This window comes from Phyllobates terribilis, unplaced genomic scaffold, assembly GCF_046119375.1.
Source record: "Phyllobates terribilis strain yellow unplaced genomic scaffold, ASM4611937v1 Scaffold_13__5_contigs__length_258822181, whole genome shotgun sequence".
Classification (NCBI taxonomy): Eukaryota; Metazoa; Chordata; class Amphibia; order Anura; family Dendrobatidae; genus Phyllobates; species Phyllobates terribilis.
Window position 1 is genome coordinate 97,631,532 of NW_027362773.1, and position 25,515 is coordinate 97,657,046.

At 41.9% G+C, this 25,515-nt stretch overlaps 1 protein-coding gene across 1 annotated transcript; it reads right to left on the reverse strand.

Annotated features, from left to right (window-relative positions):
* Positions 1-8,371: 8,371 nt before the first annotated feature.
* DHCR7 (7-dehydrocholesterol reductase) lies at positions 8,372-24,924 on the reverse strand. The gene is made up of 8 exons (XM_073658248.1): positions 24,770-24,924; positions 14,654-14,743; positions 13,845-14,067; positions 13,250-13,340; positions 12,394-12,607; positions 11,845-12,049; positions 11,086-11,217; positions 8,372-9,545 (listed from the first exon to the last, which is right to left on the reverse strand). Exons 2-8 carry the CDS (start codon positions 14,734-14,736, stop codon positions 9,081-9,083), a joined length of 1,413 nt encoding a protein of 470 aa, XP_073514349.1. The 5' UTR covers positions 14,737-14,743; positions 24,770-24,924; the 3' UTR covers positions 8,372-9,080.
* Between the last annotated feature and the right edge of the window lie 591 nt (positions 24,925-25,515).

Below are 25,515 nucleotides of genomic sequence, written 5' to 3' on the forward strand. Positions count from 1 at the left end.
GTGGTGCAGTCATACTGATGCTCTTTGATAAAAATTGCATTCCACTCGCATGACTCTTGTCCGACTTTTCAGGAACATCGGACCAATTTTATTTACGCTGATAAGTGTGAATCCTCAGGCTAAGTGCCCACGATGCAGAAATGCTCCAGATTTTTTCTGCATCTTCCTGGCAGGAAAAACGCATGCGGATTTTACATGCGTTTTTCCTGCCAGGTAGAAACGTTTGTGAAGTGTTTTTGCATGTATTTCCGCATGCGGATTGTAAAGTGCTTTTCCAAGCAATTTTAGCATCACTTGGAAAGTGCTTGACAACTTGGTTACACTATATAAATCCATGCAACCGGCATGGATTTACATAGTGTGACCAAGTTACGATGCTGCAAATGCAGCATCAATAGTAAAAAAAAAAAATAAAATGGTGAAAAATTAAAAAAAACATTATACTCACCTTTCGATGGCCCCCGGTCTCCTTCTCCCGTGTATTTGGCAGCTCGCGGTGGTGTAAAAGGACCTTCCATGACGTCATTTAGTCATGTGACAGTCGTTGATGTCGGCGGTCGTGTGACCTGTCACATGACTAAATAACGTCATGGAAGGTCCTTTTACACCACCGCAAGCCGCCGAAGACACCAGACGCACCGGAGAGAAGACCGCGGGCCATCAGAAGGTGAGTATAATGTTTTTTTTATTTTAATTCTTTTTTAACTACAGGTGCTATGGTACCTGGGTCTGGAGGAGAGTCTCCTCTTCTCCAGACCCGGGTACCATCCGCGCATTGAATCGCTTAAGATCCGCATGTGTACATGTAGTCATGCGGATATTATGCGATTCAATGCAAGTCCATGGCGGCAATTACGCATTTCCGCAAAATTAATGGACGTGCTGCGGATTTTTCCGCAATGGTAATCCGCAGCGGAAGTTTCCGCAGCTTGTGCACAGCACATGCGGATTATCATTGAGGACCATGGCAGGCCTTCTACCAAGCGTTTTTTAAGCGTTTCCGGGGCGGAATTGCCACTGCAGAAACGCTTAAAAAAAGCATGGTGGGCACCCAGCCTTATACTGAATATGCTTTTTTAAAAAAAAATAAAAATTGTTAATAATGGAAAAGTTTTTTGAATTGAATTTTATTATTTTTTTATGTTTAAAACTTTTTTTCTTTTTTACATTTTATTTTTTCACCCCAATGAGATTCTGATTTGTCAATCACTTGAGCTACAGTTGTGCTCAAAAGTTTACATACCCCGGCAGAATTTTTCCTTTCTTGGCCTTGTTTCAGAGAATATGAATGATAACAAAAAAACTTTTTCTGCACTCATGGTTATTGGTTGAGTGAAGCCATTTATTGTCAAACTACTGTGTTTTCTCTTTTTAATCTTAATGCCTACCAAAAACATCCAAATGACCATGATCAAAAGTTCACATACCCTGGTGATTTTGGCCTGATAACATGCACAGAATTTGACACAAATGGGTTTGAACGGCTAGTAAAGGTAACATCCTCACCTGTGACCTATTTGCTTGTAATCAGTGTGTGTGCATAAAAACTGAGTGAGTTTCTGGGATCCAGACCGACTCGCATTGCATCTTTCATCCAGCTTCTGACGTTTCTGGATTGTGAGTCATGGGGAAAGCAAAAGAATTGTCAACGGATCTACAGGAAAATGTAGTTGAATTGTATAACACGGGAAAGGGATACAAAAAGATATCCAAGGAATTGATAATGCCAGTCAGCAGCGTTCAAACTGTGATTAACAAATGGAAAATCAGGGGCTCTGTAAAAACCAAACCATGGTCAAGTAGACCAACAAAGATTTCAGCCACAACTGCCAGGAAAATTGTTCGGGATGCAAAGAAAAACCCACAAATAACATCAGCTGAAATTCAGGACTCTCTGAAAACTAGCGGTGTGGCTGTTTCAAGATGCAGAATAAGGAGGCACTTGAAGAAAAATGGGCTGTATTGTCGAGTTGCCAGAAGAAAGCCATTACTGCGTTAATGCTGCAAAGTATCTCGCCTACAATACGCCAAACAGCACAGAGACAAGCCTCAAAACTTCTGGAACAAGGTAATTTGGAGTGATGAGACCAAAATTGAACTTTTTGGCCACAACCATAAACGTTGCTTTGGAGAGAGGTCAACAAGACCTATGATGAAAGAAACACCATTCCTACTGTAAAGCACGGAGGTGGATCGCTGATGTTTTGGGGAAGTGTGAGCTACAAATGCACAGGAAACTTGGTAAAAGTTGAAGGAAAGATGAATGCAGCACATTATCAGCAAATACTGGAGGCAAATTTGCACTCATCAGCCCAGAAGCCGCACATGGGACGTATTTGGACCTTCCAACATGACAACGTGTAACATACCTGGCGGCGTCCTTGCATGGTGGTCCATCTCCCACTGTGCAAGAGCGCGCACTTGATCTCCAGTCCAGAATGTCTCTCTGGCTTCCCTCCTTGCTGTCTGTTTGTCTGTTTCTGCTGCTTAAGGGCGGCGCCCGATCACTTCCTGCTTTTTGTACCTGCTGTGGGTCACACCCCTTGTGCGTCCTCAGCCTATTGCTGTCTGTCACCTGGTATATAGCTCAGCTGCTCCCATCTATCCCTGCCTGAGCATAGTGTTTCTTTCAGTGTGTGCTTGCACTCTGAAGGTGCCAGGTCCCGTTCTTTGTCTCCTGCTTTGCGGTATCAGTTCCCGTGTCTGAACTGAGTCCTGTCTATGTCTCCTGCCTTGCGGTATCGGTTCCCGTGTCTGAACTGAGTCCTGTCTATATCTCCTGCCTTACGGTATCAGTTCCCGTGTCTGAACTGAGTCCTGTCTGTGTTCTCTTGTCTGCCTATCCTGGAGGCTGTATTTCCAGGCCTGTCTGAACACGCTCCTAGCCTGTTCCTCCCGCCTTCTAGGGGCCGATTACCTAGACCCGTTCCTGTATCTTGTCTGTCCTGTCTGAACACGCTCCTAGCCTGTTCCTCCCGCCTTCTAGGGGCCGATTACCTAGACCTGTTCCTGTATCTTGTCTGTCCTGTCTGAACACGCTCCTTGCCTGTTTGTCCCGCCTCTCTGGGGGCCGTATTCCCAGACCCGCTCCTGTCTCCCGCTGCAATGTCGGTCTCCTCCGTACACTCAGTTCCAGTCTGAACTCTTTCCTATCCTTTACCTGTTTTGCCTCTATGTCCGTTCCCTTCCTTTTTCTGCAGAGTCTGAACTCGTACCTAACTCCTGCTTGTTGTCTCTGTACTCCCGTTTGTGAGTTTTTGGTCCACTCGCTACTTCACTGCAAGTATCCTGTGGGTATCTGGCTCTGCCTTTCTCTTCCTGTCTGTTCCGTGTGAACAGAGCCCTGTCCCCCCTGCTCTGACTCCTTTGCTCACCGCTCCGGCGGTTCTAACCTGCTCTGACTCCTTTGCTCACCGCTCCGGCGGTTCTAGCCTGCTCCTTCTCCTTTGTTCACTGCTCCGGCGGTTCTAGCCTGCTCTGACTCCTTTGCTCACCGCTCCGGCGGTTCTAGCCTGCTCTGACTCCTTTGCTCGCTGCTCCGGCAGCCTTGCTCCGCTCGGACCCTTTTGCTCGCTGCTCCGGCAGTCTCGCTCCACTCTTATCCTTTTGCTCACTGCTCCGGCAGTCTTGCTCCACTCTTGCTCACCGCTCCAGGCGGCCTCGTCCTGCTTTACTCTTGCTCACTGCTCCGGCAGTCTCGCTCAGCTCTGACCCTTTGTTCACCGCTCCTGGCGGCCTTGTCCTGCTCTACTCTTGCTCACCGCTCCAGGCGGCCTCGTCCTGCCCTGTTCTCACTCACCTCTCTGGGCGGCCTCACTCTGCTGTTTGTCCGCCACATCTGTGGTTCTGTTCCTGAGTCCCAGTGTGTACTGGGTCCTATCCCGCCAGTGTCCCTACCTGCTAGTGCCTCCCTGTCTGCACTCTAGCTGTGCTTGCCTGTACCCCTCTGCCTGTGTTGTTCCTGAGTCCCAGTGTGTACTGGGTCCTATCCCGCCTGTGTTCCTACCTGCTAGTGCCTCCCTGTCTGCACTCTAGCTGTGCTTTCCTGTACCCCCCTGCCTGCATACCAGTCGTGCCTGCCTATACCCACCAGTCTGTGTGCCAGCCCACCAGTCTGTGTGCCAGCCTACCAGTCTGTTCCTGTATTCCCCTGTGTGGGTCAACAGCCGTGTCCGGGGTCTGTCCTGGAGTAGCACCTGGTCCCTCTGCTCGGTTCCTCCTTGGTGCACTGGCGTCGTATGCCGTCGTGCCACCTTGGTCAGATAGGGCAGATACTTAGTTACGCCCCTCCAGGCACTCTCCGGTTCATGGCACAGTGGAATCACTACATAAACACGCACACGCCAGTCAGTCCGGGCGTGTGCATAACACAACGATCCAAAACACAAGGTCAAGTCAACCTGTCATTGGCTACAGCAGAGCAAAGTGGAGTGGCCATCTCAGTCTCCTGACCTCAATATCATTGAGCCACTCTGGGGAGATCTCAAGCGCGTAGTTCAGGCTAGACAGCCCAGGAATTTACAGGAACTGGAGACTTTTTGTCAAGAATCGGCAGCTTTACCATCTGAGAAAATAAAGAACTTCATCGACAATTACCACAAAAGACTTCAAGCTGTCATTGATGTTAGAGGGGGCAATACACGGTATTAAGAACTGGGTATGTGAACTTTTGATCAGGGGCATTTGGGTGGTTTTGGTTGTCATTAAGATTTAAAAAGAGAAAACACAGTAGCTTGACAATAAATGGCTTCACCCAACCAATAACCATCTTTTGGTGGTGTGAACACTGTCCTACAGACTTGTTAACTGTGTGCATGGCCCATGTGTTTGTATTCAATAACCATGAGTGGAGAAATTTTTTTTTTGTTATCATTCATATTCTCTGAAACAAGGCTAAGAAAGGAAAAATTCTGCCGGGGTATGTAAACTTTTGAGCACAATTGTGTATTCTGCATTGTTTTAGTATTGTGGTACCTAGTTCCAATCACAGTGTACTATGAAGCCCGGCCTGTGCCTGGGTGTGCTAACATGGTGGCGATGTGGGGGAGCAACCCACTGTCACCCGGAGATCTTGTTTCCTCGCGATGAGAACCCGAATGCACTCGCTACCGTCATAGCACGACTCAAATGCCGCTGTCAGTGATTGACAGCTGCCTTTAAAAGGAACCTGTCACCTCGGAAAACACTATTCACCTGCAGCTATAGGGTCAATCTGCTAGGAAATAGTGTTACAATGCTACCGGGAGCCGCCGGCGTTCAGTCATAGGGACATGCACGGAGCGGCTGCTATCACTGCTGACTATACTGTGAGTTGCAGCTGAAAGCAAGCCCCGACTTTTTGATTGACAGCTAGCTTTGCAGCACATCTGTGCGGAGCAAGCTGTCAACCAAAGTGCCGCTTTGAGCGGTGACTGTAGTTGCTTCAGGGCACGTCTTTACGACTGAAAGCCGGCGTCTCTCAGAAAGAAATGACTTCATTTTCTCCCAGTAGCTGCACTTTCAGTTAGGCAGTTGGACAATATTATACCTCTATCGACCTGCAAATTGGCCCCATATCTGTAGGTAAATAGCATCTCCCAAAGTGACAGGTTCCCTTTAGGTCACGTTCACACATTCAGTATTTGGTCATTTTTTTACATCAGTATTTGTTAGCCAAAACAAGGAGTGGAACAATCAGAGGAAAAGTATAATAGAAACACATCACCAATTCTGCATTTTTCACCCACTCCTGGTTTTGGATTACAAATACTGATGTAAAATACTGACCAAATACTGAACGTATGAACGTGGCCTAATAAGAGCATATTTTCAAATCTGCATCCTGCTAATTTTCTATTGAATTTTAACCGCAGATTTCACTTTACAGAAATCCATATTTGCAGCCAAAAGCTACAGTTAACGGTGTTCCCAAGCGCCGGGTGGTGAACGCAGCCCTCATCATGGTTCCCTGCTGGCGCTCCGATCAGCACCAGCAGAGACAATGGTGAGGGTAGTGGTAGTCTTCTCCTGTAGAGTCCCTTAGTCTAAGTCTAAGTCCCTCCCTCACTAGAGGGGCTCATTCTCCCTGGCTCCTCTGTGTCAGCGGTCGCATGGATTACAGAGGGGGGCACTTAGGACAGGTGAGTATATGGATTTTATTATTTTATTTTTACACAGGGACACTGTGGGGGCAGACTACTACTGCCCTCATCATTGTGCTTGCTGGTGCTGGTTGCAGTGCCGGCAGGGAACCACGATGAGGGCAATGTTCAGCACCGGCGCTTGGGAACAGAGCTAACTGTAGCGCTGAATCCCAAGCGCCGGTGCGTGTCACACAGATGACACACGGATGTCATCCGTGTGGTATGTTTTGCGGACCGTGAATCCTTAAAAAAAACCGGACATGTCAGCGTGTGGAGCACACGGTCCGTGGAAACACACTGACATGTGCACAGGCCCCACTGATTTTAATGGGTCTGCATGTATCAGTGTCTCCGGTACGTGTGGAAATGGTCACCACACGAACCGAAGATACTGACGTGTGAAAGAGCCCTAAGTCTAAGTCAGGTTTCACACTTCCAAGGAACATGGACCATGCTCACATCCCAATACCCTTCCTGACCTCTTATATGCCTATGGGGCAGTTAGCTTAGGTCAGGAGACCCATCGGTCAGGCTGGGTATTGCAACGCAAGCTCGGACCAAGGTTGAGGGTGAGAAAAGTTCCATTGCATGTCCACAATGAGTGTGGATTTGGCTTTGGATTTCACCATACCATATTGCTTACATAGGATAAAATCATGCTGATTTCTTCTGCTACATGCGGATGGGTTTTGTATTGTATTGTAAACCTCCTTGGATCTTCAGTAAACATTGGACCTGTTCTCCACTATAGCACAGATAGAGGTCAGTCTCCACCATGCCGCTGTTAGGTTATGGAATTGCACAGAATTAAAAGTGGCATGATAAAACTTTGCAAGATAACCACTTCAGAGAACAGGTGACACTTTATCCCTTAGCCCCTTTAAGACATAGGGCGTATTAGTACGCCTTGTGCCATCACCCCCAGTTCAGTGAGGGCTCTGGCGCTGAGCCCGCACTGAACCGAGCACATGTCAGCTGATTCTTACAGCGGACATGTGCCCGCAACAGCTGCGCGGCTGTTAACATGTTAATTGCCGCTGTCAATCTCCGACAGCGGCATTTAACTCGCGCTTCTGGGAAGCGCGTCCTAAGCCCCGCCCATCAGCGACCCCGTCTGCAGCAGACACCAGTGGTTGTCATGAGCTGGTTGCTATGAGCGCCACCTAGTGGTCGGCGCTCATAGCACAGGACCATTTCTGCTGCATGCAGGGGATCTGCTCGTCCCCTGTATACAGCAGAGCTAATCAAATGAGTGCTGCTTCTAGTCCCTATGGAGACTATAGAAGCAAGCAAAAAGTGAAAAAAAATGTTTTAAAAAAATATAAAAAAATATATATATAAAAGTTTAAATCACCCCCCTTTTGTCCCATTCAAAATAAAATAATAAAAAAAAAAACAACACATACACATATTTGGTATCGCCGCGTTCAGAATCGCCCGATCTATCAATATAAAAGAAGAATTAATCCGATCGGTAAACAGCGTAACGAGAAAAAAATTCTAAACGCCAGAATTACGTTTTTTGGTCGACGCAAAATTGCAATAAAATGCAATAACGGGCGATCAAAACATCGGATCTACCCCAAAATAGCATCAATAAAAACTTCAGCTCGGTGAGCAAAAAATAAGCCCTCACCCAGCCCCAGATCCCAAAAATGGAGACGCTACGGGTTTTGGAAAATGGCACCATTTATTTTTTTTTTTACCAAACTTTTGAATTTTTTTTTCACCACTTAAATAAAAAAGAACCTGTACATGTTTGGTGTCTACGAACTCATAATGACCTTGAGAATAATGGTGACAGGTCAGTTTTAGCATTCAGTGAACTTGGTAAAAAAAAATAAAAAAAAAACATCTGTGGTATTGCACTTTTTTTGCAATTTCACGGCGCTTGGAATTTTTTTCCCATTTTCCCGTACAAGATATGGTAAAACTAGTAATGGCGTTGAAAAGTACAAATTGTCCCGCAAAAAATAAGCCCTCACATGGCCATATTGCCCAAAAAATAAAAACGCTATGGCTCTGGGAACAAGGGGAGCAAAAAACGAAAATGCAAAAATGGAAAATCCCAGGGTCGTAAAGGTTTTTAAACCGGCTGAGGTTTAGGGGTGGAGTGCTCAGTCAGAAAGCCTATGTATAAAAATATCAAAAGACTGACCGTCACTTCCAAAACAGAAAACTGGTGCTTAATAAGATCAGAAAAGGCTACAGAGGAGTACTATTAAATTTGAAATGATGACACAAATAAGTAAAAAGTATTTTTTTTTTTTATTCAGGAAAAATCTCAAATGAACTGTACAAGAGGCATCCCAACACTTTCCGGAAACAGAGCTGCAGAAATATTATGTATGAGGTGGGTTGCGAGTTAAAGTGTACAGTTAAAAACAAAAAATAAAAAAAATAATCTTTACTGGTCCAAATATCTGTGCTAATTAATTTTATTCTATATATTTATTAGATTTATACTGTGTTTATTGGTCTGTCTTCAGTAACCTCCCCCTAGTGGTGGCTCCAGGAAGGCTTTTAACTAACTATAAGACTGTGTGAAAAGGAATTCTAAATTTAAAAAAGAGTTCTGCCACCTTAAATATATTTTATAAAATTAATTTGCACAGATATTTGGGTTTCCGTAGAATAATAATTAAAAAAAACATATACTCCAGTATACTAGACATTACTGAATTTTTGCTGACATCTGAAGGCCACAGTTGAGTGTTTGGAGGCGCAATCTTGTCTATAAAGTAGGGTTTCATTGTCATTGGTGAAACCGTACATCCGAGTGTATAGAACAGAGCCACTTAATGGCATATGGTCCCCTATTCAGTATGCTTTAGTTATTAAAGCAGCTGTGGTCCATGTGGTTAAAATCCTTTGCTTCTTAAAAACTGATCCGTATCAGTCGCAGTTCCAAAAAATCACGAACATCTGTGTTTTCCCTGAAATATTTTTTCACATATTCTAAAACACCCCAGGCAGCAATCTGTATTGCACTGCATCGGTGTATTGCTTCCAGTCTTTCCCATACTTGCTGGAGCATCGGTGCTCATCACGTATACAGCGGTGGACTAGCAAGATGGTCATGTATATGATATAGAAATAAGGCAGGAGATGGTCGAAGCCGCAGGCTAGGCAGTATGACAACGAGCCCATCAAGTCTCCAGTGTAGTTGAAATGTCGGGCCACCCCCCAAAATCCAGAAATCATCAGTTTGCTGTAATGCCTCTTGCCATCTGCTGAAGTGTAAGAGCATTCAATATATGTGGGTTTTTTGCCCCAGATCACACAGTTGCCGTTGGTTCGTCTAAACAGATCCTTCTGATGGTTAGTCATCCTGAAGATGTAGTATCCGATCAGACCTAGTAGTAAAACTCCCACCGCGGCAGGCGTAGACAGCTGGACTGGGTTGTACACCAAATATAGACCCTGAAGATATAAAATGCATAGAGTTAGTATTCGTGAGTTTCACCAATCGCACTCGTCCCTATGATATTCTATGAAGCGATGCACATGCCTGATTTTTATTCCTGGGACAGAGTGGTCCACGGAAAAAAATCGGAGATATATCATATTTTGATCCGAATGTCGGATCAAAATCAGCAATGCAACTCTATGGGTCTGATTTTCACAGAATGACGGAGAAAGTTGAGCAACTTTTTTTTATCCCCTCTCCACATCCGAGAAAAACTGATGCCACTATGATCAAACTCTGATCAGAAGAATCGGACCGTTTTTCTTGGACGTGGAGAAAACAGTCATGTGACCTTTCGCCTAAAGGGATTGTCCAGTCATTTTTTATTTTACTGCTTTTCTCGGACGTGGAGAAAACGGTCATGTGACCCTTCCCTAAAAAGGATTGTCCAGTATTTTTTTTTACTGTTTTTCTCAGACGTGGAGAAAACGGTCATGTGACCCTTTCCTTAAAGAGATTGTCCAGTCGTTGTTTTTTTTTTCACTGTTTTTCTCGGACATGGAGAAAACGGTCATGTGACCATTCTCTTAAAGGGATTGTCCAGTCTTTTTTTTTTTTTTTAATACATAAAGCTTGGGCTAATTGGCACCTGCATTTGTGGCTACTGTGGGGTGTATACGTTCATTAAGTATTGATCCGAAAGTGGCCAAAGTCTTGACAGACACTCTGGCATTCATCCATCATAGGAACATTTTATTAAAAAAAAGTCTGCCATGCTTTCCAATGGCTGAGAAAAATGATATGGAGATCAGACAGACGGAAGCCAAAATGACACTTTTTGGAATGGGGATCTATAAAAGAAGCTTTTTCCTGTAATAAAATACAATATGCACTGAGCCCAACTTATTGTATAACGAAACATAGTTTATGTATCAATTCCTTACAGATTTCAAGATCTCTGCTTGCTGTCTGTATACGGGAGCTTTAATTTGCTACTTTTATAGGATGGAAATCTGTACTGGCCATGAGGTAAATGACTAGTTACAGTACAAGAGTGTAAATAGTTTGTATCTTTGCGAGCATGAACATGACCAGGACAGATTATTTTCTGTATCTTGTTCCTTCACAGCAGTCAAAGGTCATGAAAGGTATTATGAAAAGTTTGGCACAGGTCAAACAGCAGGCAGAGGTCATGAAAGAGGTCAAACAGCAGGCAGAGGTCTTGAAAGTTTTATGCTTAAAAGTATTTACATAGAGTTTTCTGGCTAACACAGTACCACAATATAATATTTTTTTTTATTGTACGAGGTATTTTATAAAAAGGCAAAATGTATAAGTTTTATTCACTGGAATTAGAAAACCCCTTTTAAAATACAAGAAATTACAGTAGAACAGCCAAGTGACCACTGCAGGCAATCAGAGATGCTGCAGCTAGTGATTGGCTACAGTGGTCACATTACCATTTCCTCCGGACGCATGGAGGAAGTACCCAAGCAGCGGTGGAAAAAGATAGGTGAATATACTTTCCGGTGAAAAATTCCAAAGCTATATTACCTGTAATGTGTAGAGGAAGGGCAACCAGACGCAATCTCCCCATCCGAGGTACCAGCCAAAGTGGTCATGACAAATGTCTATTGTCTTCAGGTACCAGGCTTCGTTCCAGAAAAAATCCACAACATAGATGGCCTGTGGATAACAAAATAACAAACCGCCACACCGTCAGGTAATGCTACAATAATGCTGATCATAAAAATATTGTATAATTCAGCTTTGATCCCCTGCCCTGGATGATGAGTTGGATGTTATCCCATCAGTAGCTGGAAAACCACCAGCAGACAAGAGTAGTTTACAGAGAAAAATATAGAATTAATATTATTTTTTAATGCATTGAATGTAACTTCTACAAGATCCTATCCCAATATGTAGTTGATGTAATAATAATAATATTAGCAAATACCTTCAATTAGAAATGTAGTATAGTTCTTCTGATTCGCTATATATCGCTTACCTCATGTGCAGGACATTGCAGTAGCTTAGGTATCCATAGGTAAGACCACTCATATAGTGGCTGCTAGTGGTTATAACCATGGATACTTAAGCTACTGTAATGCCCTGCATATGGGGTAAGTGACATAGCGAATCAGAAGAACTATACTACATTTCTAATTGGAGGCATTTGCTAATATTATTATTATTATAATACCTACTATATACTGGGATAGGATCTTGGAGATGGGAATACACCTTTAATAACTGTTTGTTACTTTAGAGAAAGTAGACAGAGTAGAAATCAGAGGCGATCATTGACCATACCTGCAGAATGTTGACAAGAATCATAGAGTTTGTGACTTGCCCATACAGCTCTTGCTGTTTTGCGGCATAAGACAGGTTAATTAAAGTCCAGGCGACAATTCCGGGGCGTCCGTTGAAGAAAAGCTTAAAGTCAAACCATTTCCCAATGCGAGGGTTAAATTCAATCCCCATCATGTAGTCATAGATAAAGTTACCAGTGAACTTACTGAAAAAGAAAAATTTTGAATTAAAAATTTAAAGCAGGTGATGGATATTTTTAAAATAACGTGGTTCCACTTTTTTTTGTCATCTTCCTATACAAGATGTAGAGTTGCAGCTGTGCCATTTGCATGGCGTTTTTTTTTAAATTTATTTTATTCCAAGTCTTTCTCGACTTTGTGGCTTCTCAGTCATACTAAAGTCACATGAAAGTCACACGCTGCATAATGCTATGGACTGTGACTGTCATGAAACAAAATGTTTGTGTAACCCCTAGAACTAGCAAGAGTATATATATCTATATATAGATATATATAACTGTGATTGTGTCAAATTTGAATGTTTTCTTACCGATCCTTTACGTTTGTTGGGAACAAATAGGCCTTGATCATCGCAAATGTGGAGACAGCGTATCCTAGTATATTTGTACACCATAATAAGGGAATCCAGTTGTCAATGATGATGGTGGGAGAAAACCAGTGGAAATAATAGGAGTTCGCGAACCAGAGAATGTGTGTTACAATCCAGGTCTGGAGTCCATTGATCTGGTACTTGTTAAGGATACCTGAGGAAGACAGAGTGTCAGGTCATTTGCAATAGTGACCTACTAATATTGAGCAATGGCACTCAACACCAAAATTGCAAGGTTGCATTGCAATACTGCAAGTAATGATTGTAAATGTGGTGACAATAGTACAACATTTGCAAAAAATCTGATCTGCTGGATTGTTTGGTCACAGATCGGAATTCCCTAAAAAGGATTGTCCAGTATTTTTTTTTACTGTTTTTCTCGGACGTGGAGAAAACGGTCATGTGACCCTTCCCTTAAAGAGATTGTCCAGTCGTTGTTTTTCTTTCACTGATCTGCTGGATTGTTTGGTCACAGATCGGAATTTATAAGCAACTTATTATGCATAGGGTTAAATACAATTCAGGTGCTATTCCCTTGCAACATGTCAAATCGGTGTTTCAAATCAGAAACTTTACGCCCAAACCATCCTATAAATGCTGGGCAACCCCAATGCAGCAGCAAATGGTGTACACATTTTTTGGGAGGGTTTTGGGACTTTTGGGAATTTAATGCCATGTAACTCTAGCCTTAATTGCAGGATGTTTTACTAACTCATTATTGGACTTTTCACCATGGATTGGGAATATTTTGCAATGATTTAGGAATAAACTAAACAGAACATATATCAAAACTCACCAGCCGGTGTTCTTGCTCCCTCTTGGACACCTCCTACATATCCTGGGAGAAATTTATGACAGATATCCGGAAGTAACATGTACAGAAACACCTAAAACATGAAAACGGTTTTGTTGAAATCTGTTGTTCCTAAAAGTAATCTACTCATCAGGGTTTAGATCTGACACCTCTGGTGCAACTTATCATTTATCATGCAGAAAACAAACTATCGGGTATTTTTGAAATCCATAATGGCCTTAACCTTGATTCCAACAATTGGCGATGCAGTAAAGCTTTCTCCATACATAGGGAGAATTTATTATCCTTTGTATGACCAAAAACTGGAGTGGCAAAGTTTGTCACAAGTGGCATTGCCCAAAGTTTTGCAACTTTTTGCCCCTTTTGCATCAGCCATGAAATTTAAAAATTTGGACATTAGCAACACCAGAAAAGTGTACATTGTACCTGAAATCTACGCTAATTCACAGCTGGCATAGGTTTAATTTTTTGGCTCATGGACAGACCAAATTTATTAGGAGGCATGTAATAGTATATCTGTACCCCTGTATAAATGATGACTAAACTCACAAATTTATTATACAATTTTTTCACTTACCTGAAAAGAGACCCAGGCGGCATAAATGTAAACAGCTTTCCAGGTGATCAGCGGCGTCTTGTTCCATATATCAGACAAATGAGTTTTTCCCGAGTACAAATCAAGGACGGGGCTAGTGAGAGCGCACTGGTACTGATCACACGACATCACAAAATAATAGACAATAAGTGGCGCAAACATCAGTAGGAAGATGACGCCACCCAACGAGAACCAGTCCACCTCCCTGTAAACAATCAGGACAAATGAAGAATACGCTAATCACCATTGTTTTCTTTTAATGCAAATGCTGTAGAAAAAAATATTGGATCATTGCATCTTCTTTAATCAAGTAGATAAGAACTGCATTCAGTTAATTCTTTGTGATATATCTGTTTCGGGTGACCCAGCTTTCCCAAAATGTCAAATATTTCTAGCAATTATTGACATGGCAGGAAAAGGCTGGAGATATAATGGCAGCAATATTCTTTGGTATTCAGCAGATAGACATAAGAAATGGAATAGTATTTTGACAGCTTTACAGAAGTTGCATTCTGTCCTCTGTTCTCCCTTGGATGCAAGACTGCTGCCAGGAGGAGTTCATGAAGGGTAGGTTTACCATCTCCATAATAGTTTTCTCTCCAATGGAAAGGTGATTTTTATAGACCCTTAAAATTCCCAGCTGGTCCTGGGATCATATCACTGGATGCAGATAAAATGTTATTAAAATCTGGACTTATTAACTTTATGGATATACAGTTATTTTTATGTAGAAACTAATAAAAGTGGTCTATTAATGAGATAAGTTAAAACAATAGTTGCGCTTTTCTTACCAGGCTCGCCCCCATTGGCCGTCATGCTCTTTTGCATTTCTCTTGTGCTCTCCCTTTGATGCATTTTTACGACGCTCACCCATTTTTATACTGCAAGTTAAGAGAGGAAAAAAAAAGCATAAAAATCTGCAACAAATCCATCACAACTAAATGTAGCTTTACACTTCTACTCTTTCACAGACATGTTAAGCTGTTTACTTTATATTAAAGTATTGACAAACATAGCAAGAACAGTTTTCAATTGCTTCCCTTAGGCTATGTGCCCACGATGCAGAAATGCTCCGGATTTTTCCTGAGCATTTCTGCATCTCCCTGGCAGAAAAAACGCATGCGGATTGTACATGCGGATTGTACATGCGTTTTTCCTGCCAGGGACATGCGGATGTGAAGCGCTCTTCACATGCATTTCCGCATGCGGGTTGACAAGCGCTTTCCAAGCGATTTTAGCATCACTTGGAAAGTGCTTATCAACTTGGTCACACTATATAAATCCATGCAAACAGCATGGATTTATATAGTGTGACTGTAAAAGAATGGTTAAAAATAATTAAAAAAATCTATACTTACCTTCCGATGGCCCCCGCAGTCTTGCTTCACCATCCCGGCTGCCAGCAGATCGCGGTACACTGAAGGACCTGCCGACGTCAGCGTCGCGTGACCCGTCACAATGACTATGACGTCAGCGCAGGTCCTTCAGTCCACCGTGATCTGCCGGCATGAGAGGACGAGCGCAGCGGGGGCCGTCAGAAGGTAAATATAATATTTATTTTTTATTTTATTCTTTTTTTCACAGGTTCTACGGTACCTGGGTCCGGAGGAGAGTCTCCTGTCCTCCACACCCGGGTACCATCCAAACATTGGAACGCTTGGATTCTTCATGTACAGATGCAGTGTTGCGTAATCTATGTGTTCCAATGCAAGTCAATGGCGGCGAAAACGCAGCACTTCAGCAAAATAATTGGTAGTGCTGCGTTTTTTTCCGCAATGATAATCCGCAGCGGAAATTTCTGCAGCATGTGCACAGCACATGCGGATTATCGTTGGGGTCCATGGCAGGCCTTCTAACATGCGTTTTTTAAGCATTTCTGCAGCGTTTTTGCCGCTGCGGAAACTCTTAAAAAACACATCGTGGGCACACAGCTTTACTCTGACTTCCTGCAAAGCTTTTACTCATAAAAAGCAACAAATCTGCACAAGCAGTGCTGCAGTATAAAGTATACGGACTGAGCAGCAACCATAGGCAATATTCATATAGCTCTTTAAGAGTGGCTCTGTCAAGTTTACACCTGGAGCCCTAGAAAATGGGATTTGGACGTATGCATGGACAGTAATGATGATGCAGATAATGACTGTGTGTTCTGTTGGATCACAATTTTGCTGTGTAGCTCTATATGGATCAGGCCTCAAGACACAGAGGACTGCAGTGTTTCAATTATGATTACCATGAGACAATATTCCAACAGAAGCCCTGATGGAACCGTTCATTAGTTTGATGCCTATATGGTCACTTTGGACTCCATCTGGTTTCCATCCCGGCAGTGTTTGTCTTTTAAAGAAAATGATCGGCCATGTTTTTTGTGCACTGTCAGGATGGAGGGCAGAGTCCAAAGTGACTTTATCAACCTTAAAATAATGTCAGATTTTTGTCGGAATCCAGTTTTATGGAAATTACGACTGAAACATGGACACAGTTGTCAGCAGCAGAGCGTTGTATGTGTGCACCGAGCCTTAGGGTACATTTACACAAGCTATCTAAACCGGCTGCCAATCGCCTGACAAATGAGTAAACTGCCGGCTTAAAAATCATTGTCCTGTGTAAGCAGCATGTCATCCTGTGTAAACAGCACATGTGCTGTCGAAAACAATGATATTCTATAAGCACAGAACGATCATAGTAACGATCCTTCTGTGAGTATGGAAGAATGGTCGGCCTGACTAAACCTTTCTATAATGCGAACGCAAATCAGCTTCTATGTGGCCATTCAGAGGTCGTTTAATCCACCAGTGTGAATACACCATTAGTCTGCCGTGTAGTTAAAGTTGGCCTTGTATATCAGAATAACGCTTTCTCTTTTGTCACTTCCATACACAGGGGTGTGGCAGTAACTTAACTTCTAGAGCAAGAATAATTCCAATATGTCCGATCCTTCTCTCCCCTGACAACATCTGTCAAGTGAGGATGGGGAGATACCTATACACATTAGCCAGTTAACATGTTGTGCTGAAATAGGCAGGTTCCTCTGATTTTAGCTCTAGTGTATATGAAGAGCTTACAGGGGTTATCCAGAATCAGTCGGTGACAGACACTACTGACTTGGGGCCCGGTATTGGCAGACTGGTCAGGCAGCGGACGGACACCGCACCAGTAGATTTTCTCACCTAATGATGCTAATGTGAAAAGCGCCGCAGTCATGAAACATAGATAAAAAATACCTACAACTGAAGAGAATAAGTAATAGCTTTCGCAATGATCTGGTAACTAGACAATAATTTATTAGACTTCAGCTGGACATCCACTTTAACATCCTCTTATCAGCAGTTATTATTTTTCCATTTGCTTGCCTTGACGTTTCCTTAGTGACAAGTGAAGGAAATATGAAATTCCCAATATGGCAATTATCAAAGGCAGCTTATAGACTTGGATGAATAAAGCTTTTAAAAGCATTCCTCCGATTGCACTTATAGGCAGGTGAGGCTGAGATGCCACTGAGTTATACGTTAGTCACATCCGCATCATCAGACGAGAATTATTTAGCCCTGCATTTCATGCAAATGTATTTCTAATAGCCCTAAGGAAGCCAGAAAGAATGGGAATATTGTAGCCTGGCTGGTATTGCAGGTTCCTAATGATGATGATAATATAGGGATAAGTGAATGCACTGCCACGATGGAATCAATATTCTGACATATGTATATATTATTTATGTAGGATGCCATAATAGTCAGGGGACATTGTACTAATGGAATGACTCTTCCCTTTAGGACGCTTGTATAAATGAAGGGGTTTTAAAAAGATATATAGAGATCACTAAGAGAGGACATCCTTTTAATAGGCACCAGAAAATGCTTCCTATTGATAGTGTGTACATACTGGGAACTACCCCGTTGACAAAGCTGATCATAGAGACAGATCCAGCAATGGAGCGCTAGGGCAATGTTTTCATTGAAAAAGGGGGATATCGGTCCATTAAGCAAGTCGGCAGATCTGCAAGTACTTGTGCTTTAATCTTTGCACCATTGTTATCTTCTGCACTTGGAATTCTTATCAGCTAAATAATGTGGATCATAGAAACTCAACCCTGGGATTACAGACGCACCCTCCAAGACATCATTCAAAAGAGCTAGTTATATAGCCAGCACATTGGCTCAGTGCTTAGCACGGTGGCTTTGCAGCGCTGGGGTCCTGGGTTCAAATTCCACAAAGGACAACATCTGCAAGGAGTTTGTATGCTCTCCCAGTCTTTGTGTGGGTTTCCTCAGGGTTCTCCAGTTTCCTCCCACATTTCAAATACATACTGATAGGGAATTTATATTGTAAGCTTAATGTCTGCAAAGTGCTACGGAATATGATGGTGCTATAGAAGAAAAGCATAATAAATAAATATCTCTCTTGGCTGAGAGTGCATCCTAATTGGATGATGAGTGGCTGCCAGGTACAGGTGGTGCAAGTCTAGGGATGAATGGACCTGTGGAAGTTTGGTTTCTGGTACCCGACCCAAACTTTATTCCAAAGTTTGGTTCGGGTACCAGAACCCGAACCCAAACCCCATTGAAAACAATAGAGACCCAAACTTTGGGTCTGGGTAAGAAAAAAAAATTCTCTCTCTGCAGCGGACTTCCCCCAGAGCTCCGACAACTGCAACGGGCATGGGGAAAGTGCATGTTCGGCGTTTGGCACCAGACACTAAGTGTCCAGTGCGAATGGCAAACTTTTAAGATCGGGTTCGCTCATCTCTAGGTGCAACTTATCCCATGAGTGAAAATCTAACAGTTCTGCCATGTATTTGGAGAGTTCATAGCATTTTCAATAATCTGCAACATGTGAATGACATTTTTTTAAAACTGTACTTACAAATTTTTCACACACCATGGTGCAAAATAGAGGAAGCACGAAGGGAAACATCTCATTACTGTTTTCGGGTATGCAGCAGTTTCCCTCCGGAGTCCTGACAGAATATTGTTATCTATAATTGTCATTCATTTTATAAGAAAGCAGAGACTGTGAAGGTATTTTCACAAGTTTTTACAAGTTATTTAGTTTGCAATGCGCTTCTAAGGGATTGTATCAGTCTGACACAGTTCCCAGCATAGCAACGTCCTTCATAAGTTTATCAGTTGCATGTTGTCTCCTTGTGCTGAAGTCCAGATGATTATTATGGATTTACAAGGGAAAATTAGACCTTGGGGAGGATCTGAAAGCCGCAGGAATAAGGACATGCTCCTTTTATGAGAGCTATGAGTATTACCACAAATACATTAGCGGACCGGACAGGTCTTCTGTAAATGGTGTTTAACCATAATAAGACTAGGTGCCCACTGTCAGGTGTATACACTCAGGAGATATGCTCCCGACAGTGACCAGAGTCGGGACGAATGCCTGAGCGTCCGTCCACCATATGGACCAATTGGAAAAATTAACCAAAACGTATACTGCATGTTTTTTTTGCAGTGGTCCTCTGTATATTAAAGTGCATTCTGCTGCACTCTCCTATACGGTAAAACAAACAGTATTCTGACACATAGCTGCTAAACACAGGCCGAATGAGCACACTTTTGGACTCCATTTGGTGAATAGTGGCCTTTGGAAATGTCACACTAAACATCGGGAAAAGTGTATATTGTAGGCTAAATGCACAGATGCAATGTTCATATAATTTCCTACTTATCACTGATGTATGTTTATTTGGACATTCAGAAACAGTCCATATGACCCAATCTCTACTACCTATTATAAGAATAATAACAATGGTACATAGCAAAAACAGTCTTTTCCATATCTTTTCTGCAGGCGTCCACCCCGATTAATGCAAAAACAATCTGCTCTTTTAATTGTGCTTTTTGCTGCATTTTTTTAGATGCATTTTCCCCTTTTTTTTAATGCAATTTTGATGCAAGTTTTCTTTAGCACACAATCACTGCAGTTCCACACGTAAACAAATAATTGTGACTTTACATGCGTTTTTTTCAGTCTATGGTGAAAAATGCATAAAAAAAGCACAGTTCTGCACAGCGGGCATGAGTTTTCATGAAACGGGGCAAGATTATTTTCTGAAATCACATTCACTTTGCATGAACTGTTAAATTCAGAGGATTCAGAAAAACGCAGCAGAAAACAAAGCGAAGCACGGTACTCTACCTACGTTTGCACTTGCATTTTGTGAGTACAACATGAATAACATGAATATCAATTTCCCAAATAAAATTAAAAAAAATAATACAATAAGTTAAAAATGATAAATAGTTAAAATAGAAAAATGAGCAAAAGTAAAAAAAAAAAAAAGACAAAGAATTACACCGAGAAGGGAAATTTAAATCTTGACACTGCAGACTTCACATGACTTACACATGACCAGATGCTTGTGGGCTGTAACCACAGAACGAGAGGCCAAGTCGCAGGAAGGAACGTGCTGATTGCATAACTATAAAGCAGCCTATGTAAACGACCTTCAGTTTAGTCAGTTATATTACAGGAGTTGTCCACTAGTTTGATATTGAAGTCCTATCTTTAGGCTGGGTCTGTACAGCAGAACAGGGGTCCACTTTGTCCACAACCATTAAAGTGTCATTCCCATCTTCATAAAAAGACATTGTCGGATTGTGTGTGTAAATACAAACACTTTTATAATTTGCTGATTATCAGAATTTTCAGCCGTTCTTGAGATATTAACACTTTTATTTACAGTCTGTTGCCTCGGAGGCCGACCACCTCTGCTGTTTAACTTGTAAGCACTGCGCTGGAGCAGGCCCGAATTAGTAGGCAGCAGCGTGTTTCAGCGATCCTGGCCAGCTGCCAAACAGTTCTTAGAAGTAGAGTTGGGACATTTGATTCACTGGACTCCGGTCCATCGGCCATATCCGTAGTCTCTGTCTGTCTCAAATCTCTTACTTCTCCGGATCACTGCTTTGGCGCGTCATCATCATTGCGGCATGACACACAGATGACATTGCGCCAGCCTAGCTAATCAAAAGCCTCGTCGGAAATCACAGAAGGTAAGAGATTTGCAAGCCCCCAACCCCCGTCTGCCAGACAGAGACTACTGACCTGTCCTGGGAGTAGAGTCCCGCAAGTCAATCCCTAAATCTATTTACAAGCTCAATAGAAAGAAGCTTGTAAGCACTTCACATGTTCTGCTGTGTAGCAGCCGTGGTCAGTCTCCAAAGGCAATGAGCAGTAAACAAAAGAAAAGTGTTAATATCTCAAGAACCGATGAAATAGAAAAAATACAGGAATAACCCTGCTCCCTTTCACAGTCTCCATTGGTCCTTCATAGATTACGCCATCATTTGCAAGTATCTTGGTGGAAGGTTACCAGCTGGTTGTAATTTTGCAAAGGGTCCTCAGTTGTCTGTTTCTGTCCCTGGTTGGTACTATATTATAATTATACTAATAATAAATCAGAAGATTTATTTAATGGAGGTACATGTAATAGAGCAGGCAATGACTTAGTAATTAGCATTTATACATAGGGAAGCACGGCGGTTCAGTGGTTAGCACTGCAGCCTTGCAGCGCTATGGTCCTGGGTTCAAATCCCACCAAGGACAACATGTGCAAGGAGTTTGTATGTTCTCCCCGTGTTTGCGTGGGTTTCCTCCAGGTTCTCCGGTTTCCTCCAAAACATAGTGATAGGGAATCTAGATTGTGAGCCCCAATGGGGACAGCGACGATAATGTATGTAAAGCGCTGTGGCGCTATATAAGTGAGTAAAATAAATAAATAAAAATAAATACATTAGTTTATATTTCCTGTGAGAATTTTGTAGCTGCAGGCAGTGGACATGCAAAGAATCCAATGCATAACACACAATGCACAAAATCCCAAACAAAGAAGAAACTTCATTGAAGGTGAGAAGATGCAGACTGTGAGGTAGATGAATATGATCACCTGACTAATTTGCAAGTGAAGATGACGCTGTGTTTTGATAGACAATGCTCACACAGAAATGCAAATAAACAGTTTACAGTAAAGATCACTTCCTGAAAGTTTGTAAAAAAAAAAAAAAAAAAAAAAGAAGTTCCTGGTGTAATTACTAAATGAAAAAACTTTTACATCATTGATGAATCTTTTTATAGTTGCACAGGGCAGCATGGCCTGAATATTTTCAGATTGTTGAAAAAGCTGACCATACTTCATAGATATTATCTCTCTCCACTCATCTTACATATCAATATTCGGCAGAGTCTCTTTTTAATAGGGAGAAGGGGTGAAGCCAAACAAAACAACAAAGTAACCCACTGTTTAGTCACAATCTTCTATTTGTTCTGGAGAGTCGGAAGCCCACCGTACACATTAGATGATTGGCCGATCCTAAAATTATCGGATTTGAAGGATTGATCTACTATGCATGGGACATTAACAAATGGCGTTTCAGTGCACAGGTATCAGTACTAGATACCCCTGTTCCTACAGAGGCCAGCTATATTACACACGCCTGACTATACTGGAGAAAACAGGGGCGGACAAAGAAAGGGGGCCACATAGTAAAGATTCAAATAAAACCCTTACTAAGGTGCCATCCTGGATAAGGGGCTGGTGTAGATGTCTACAAATGTAATAAGGTTGTATACATACCTAGAAGTATTGGTGCAACTTGAAAACAAAACTTTACCACTTTCTAATTTGTACTTTCGCTAAAAAATATATTGCTGTAGAGTATGCAAAATTCTTTAAAGGGGTATTCAGGTTACAAAAAGTTATGACTCCACCTCTTGCTAAAATGGGGAACTTTTGCACCCCTGCAGTGAGCATGCTTTACCACAACTCCATTTCATCTCTATGGGACTAACAGAAAAAGCCAAGCTCTATACTCAGTTATCTCAATCAGACCTATAGAGAATGAATGGAGCGGCAGACAAGCATGCACTGCTGTATATCTGCAACAGACGTATTCTTGGATGTAAATCCATGCAATATATTAATAAGTTTTCTTAATATATTATATTATGTGGGGAACTTATATAGTTTTAAAATGTTATGGTACAAAGTACTAATTAGCTGAAAACACAACTTTTTATTTACGTAATAAGTTACATGAAATTATGACCAGTAAAGAAGTCACATTAAAAAAAAAATTGTGAAGGGTTTCCATCACAAACCATCATGAAGATGTCATGGATAATGTGAATTAGATCTTCTTGACATGTATTTGTTACAGATGGCATACAGTTTGATTGCGCAGTCCCTTTGGTGAAGTTGGCCTTAAAAGGGTTTTATTAAGTTGTGACTTCAAGAGTGCATCGATCCCGACTCCCACGACTTTCTGCTTTTGCATTCCTGAACATTAAGGTCAAGTTCCTATGATTAGCTTTTGGTGAGTTTTGCAGATTTTCTGCATAATTTTTGCACCCATTAAGTAAAATAGGTTACTTACATTTTTTCGACAATATGCAGCGTAAAAAAAACTCACCAAAAAAACTCATTGTCAGAACGTAGCCTGAAAGTTCAGACTAGCTTTCATGATCGTGCCACTGGTTTGAACTGTGCTTTCTCCCAGGCTGCTAACAGACAACTTTGCTTCTACAGGATCAGAGGAGTGGAAGGATACGGAGGCTGGTCAGACCTGTCCAGCTGTAGAGCGGCGCAAGCAGGCCGTAAAGCTCGAAGTCTGCTTGCGCCACTCACTTAATACCTAGGTGACTGGCCAGGCTGGGATTGATCAGACTGAAACTGTATCTGTCTGAATCAATGTTCCATTTGTGGGGGTAAGAAGACCACTAGGACCCTGTCTGATGAGCACAATGAATGGTTTAATTTCCAGCAAGGACAACATCTAGAAGGCATTTGTATGTTCTCCCCTTGTTTGCGTGGCTTTCCTCGGAGTTCTCTGGTTTCCTCCCACACTCCAAAAACATACAGATAGGGAATTTAGATTGTGAGCCCCAATGAGGAAAGCGGTGGTGATGTCTGCAAGACACTGTCGAATAAATGGCGCTATATAAGTGAGTAAAGTCAATAATAAATAAATAATTGGGCTGTATCAATAACAAAGGCACGATGGCTTGGCCATATGAGTGGCTGTACTTGAAACTGCTGCGTAACCCATTAATTTCAATAGGACAAGCTATAAAATATGCAGCCCTTTTATTGCGCTGATCAGTGCAGATTATGAGGGTCAGGTTCCCCTCTGTTCATGGGTTATTAATGTCAATGTTGAGGATAAATCCTTATAATATTTCATCAGTTATCTCGAGCAACTACAGACATAAATGTTATTTGCAACAATTGGAACATTACGACTTCAGCCATATACATTTCTGCAACATATCTGCCACATGTGACAATATGATTAAACTGCTGTTTATACTTTCAGATGAGACCATAAACTTCACCTTATCCTGCCCACAGAGTGGTATCAGCTACATTATCAGCAGCTCTATACCGCAGGTTCATTCTAGTCAAAGATTAGGCCAAGTGCAAAGTTTACAAAAGTGAAAAAAATGTGAACACCGAGCTCCCAGGATTTGCACATAACTTAGACTTTATAACAAAACCATGATAAAAGCACATTCTCACTAGTTTTTGTGTTGCAGGGACTGCTGGAACTACTTGACTACGTTCCCACAATGAGTTTTTTACACTTATTTTTGAAAAAAAAATGCAAGTAACCTATTTTACTTAATGGGTGCAGAAAATCTGTCTCATCAAAAACTCACCAAAACCTCATGGTGGGAACGTATCCTTAGTTCTCCCATGCTGTTCCTTAGGTGTTTATTTTTTTCCATTCAATAAAATGCTGCTACTTCTGAATCCTTCATCATTGTATTGCATGGGAAACATCATGCATGACTTCTCCCTATATAATGCATTCCAGACTTACCACTTCCAACATTTCTTTTTTTTTTCCCCTTTTTAAAAGAGAAAAATGTACAGAAGTAGCGTAATTATTTAGCGGCTTTACCTGCTTTGTGTGTCTGTGTGTCAGGGCCTGGTTCCATGCAGATTCTTTGTGCTGGCAGGATAATGTCTGCAGGCAGCTCTGCCTGCTCCTCCTCCTCCTCCTCACTCCGGTTCTCCTCCCCCTGTGTGACACACTCAGCTGCACACCAATGGCACCAGGCACAGCAAACACATCATCCACTCACAGACATCTGGATTGGTGCAAGCGCCTCAAACCATCTGAGCCCAGCACGTTCTCATCACAATAACTGGAGTCCTGGAGGATATAGCACAGAATGCACTGTATACAGTCACACTGTGTGTATACACTGTATGTGTGTTATAGAGTATATTATTTATATATAAGGTTTAGTATCAAATGAGTCACATTACCAATCATCTAGCTTTCTTTCACTATATGCATCTTTCTGTCTTTCAATCTATATGCATTTTTCTTTCATTCTTTCAATCTATATGCATCTTTCTTTCCTTCTTTCTTTCAATCTATATGAATCTTTCTTTCCTTCTTTCTTTCAATCTATATGCATTTTCTCTTTCAATCTATATGCATCTTTCTTTCTTTCAATCTATATGCATTTTTCTTTCTTTCAATCTATATGCATCTTTCTTTCAATCTATATGCATCTTTCTTTCTTTCAATCTATATGCATTTTTCTCTTTCAATCTATATGCATCTTTCTTTCTTTCATTCTTTCAATCTATATGCATTTTTCTTTATTTCAATCTATATGCATCTTTCTTTCTTTC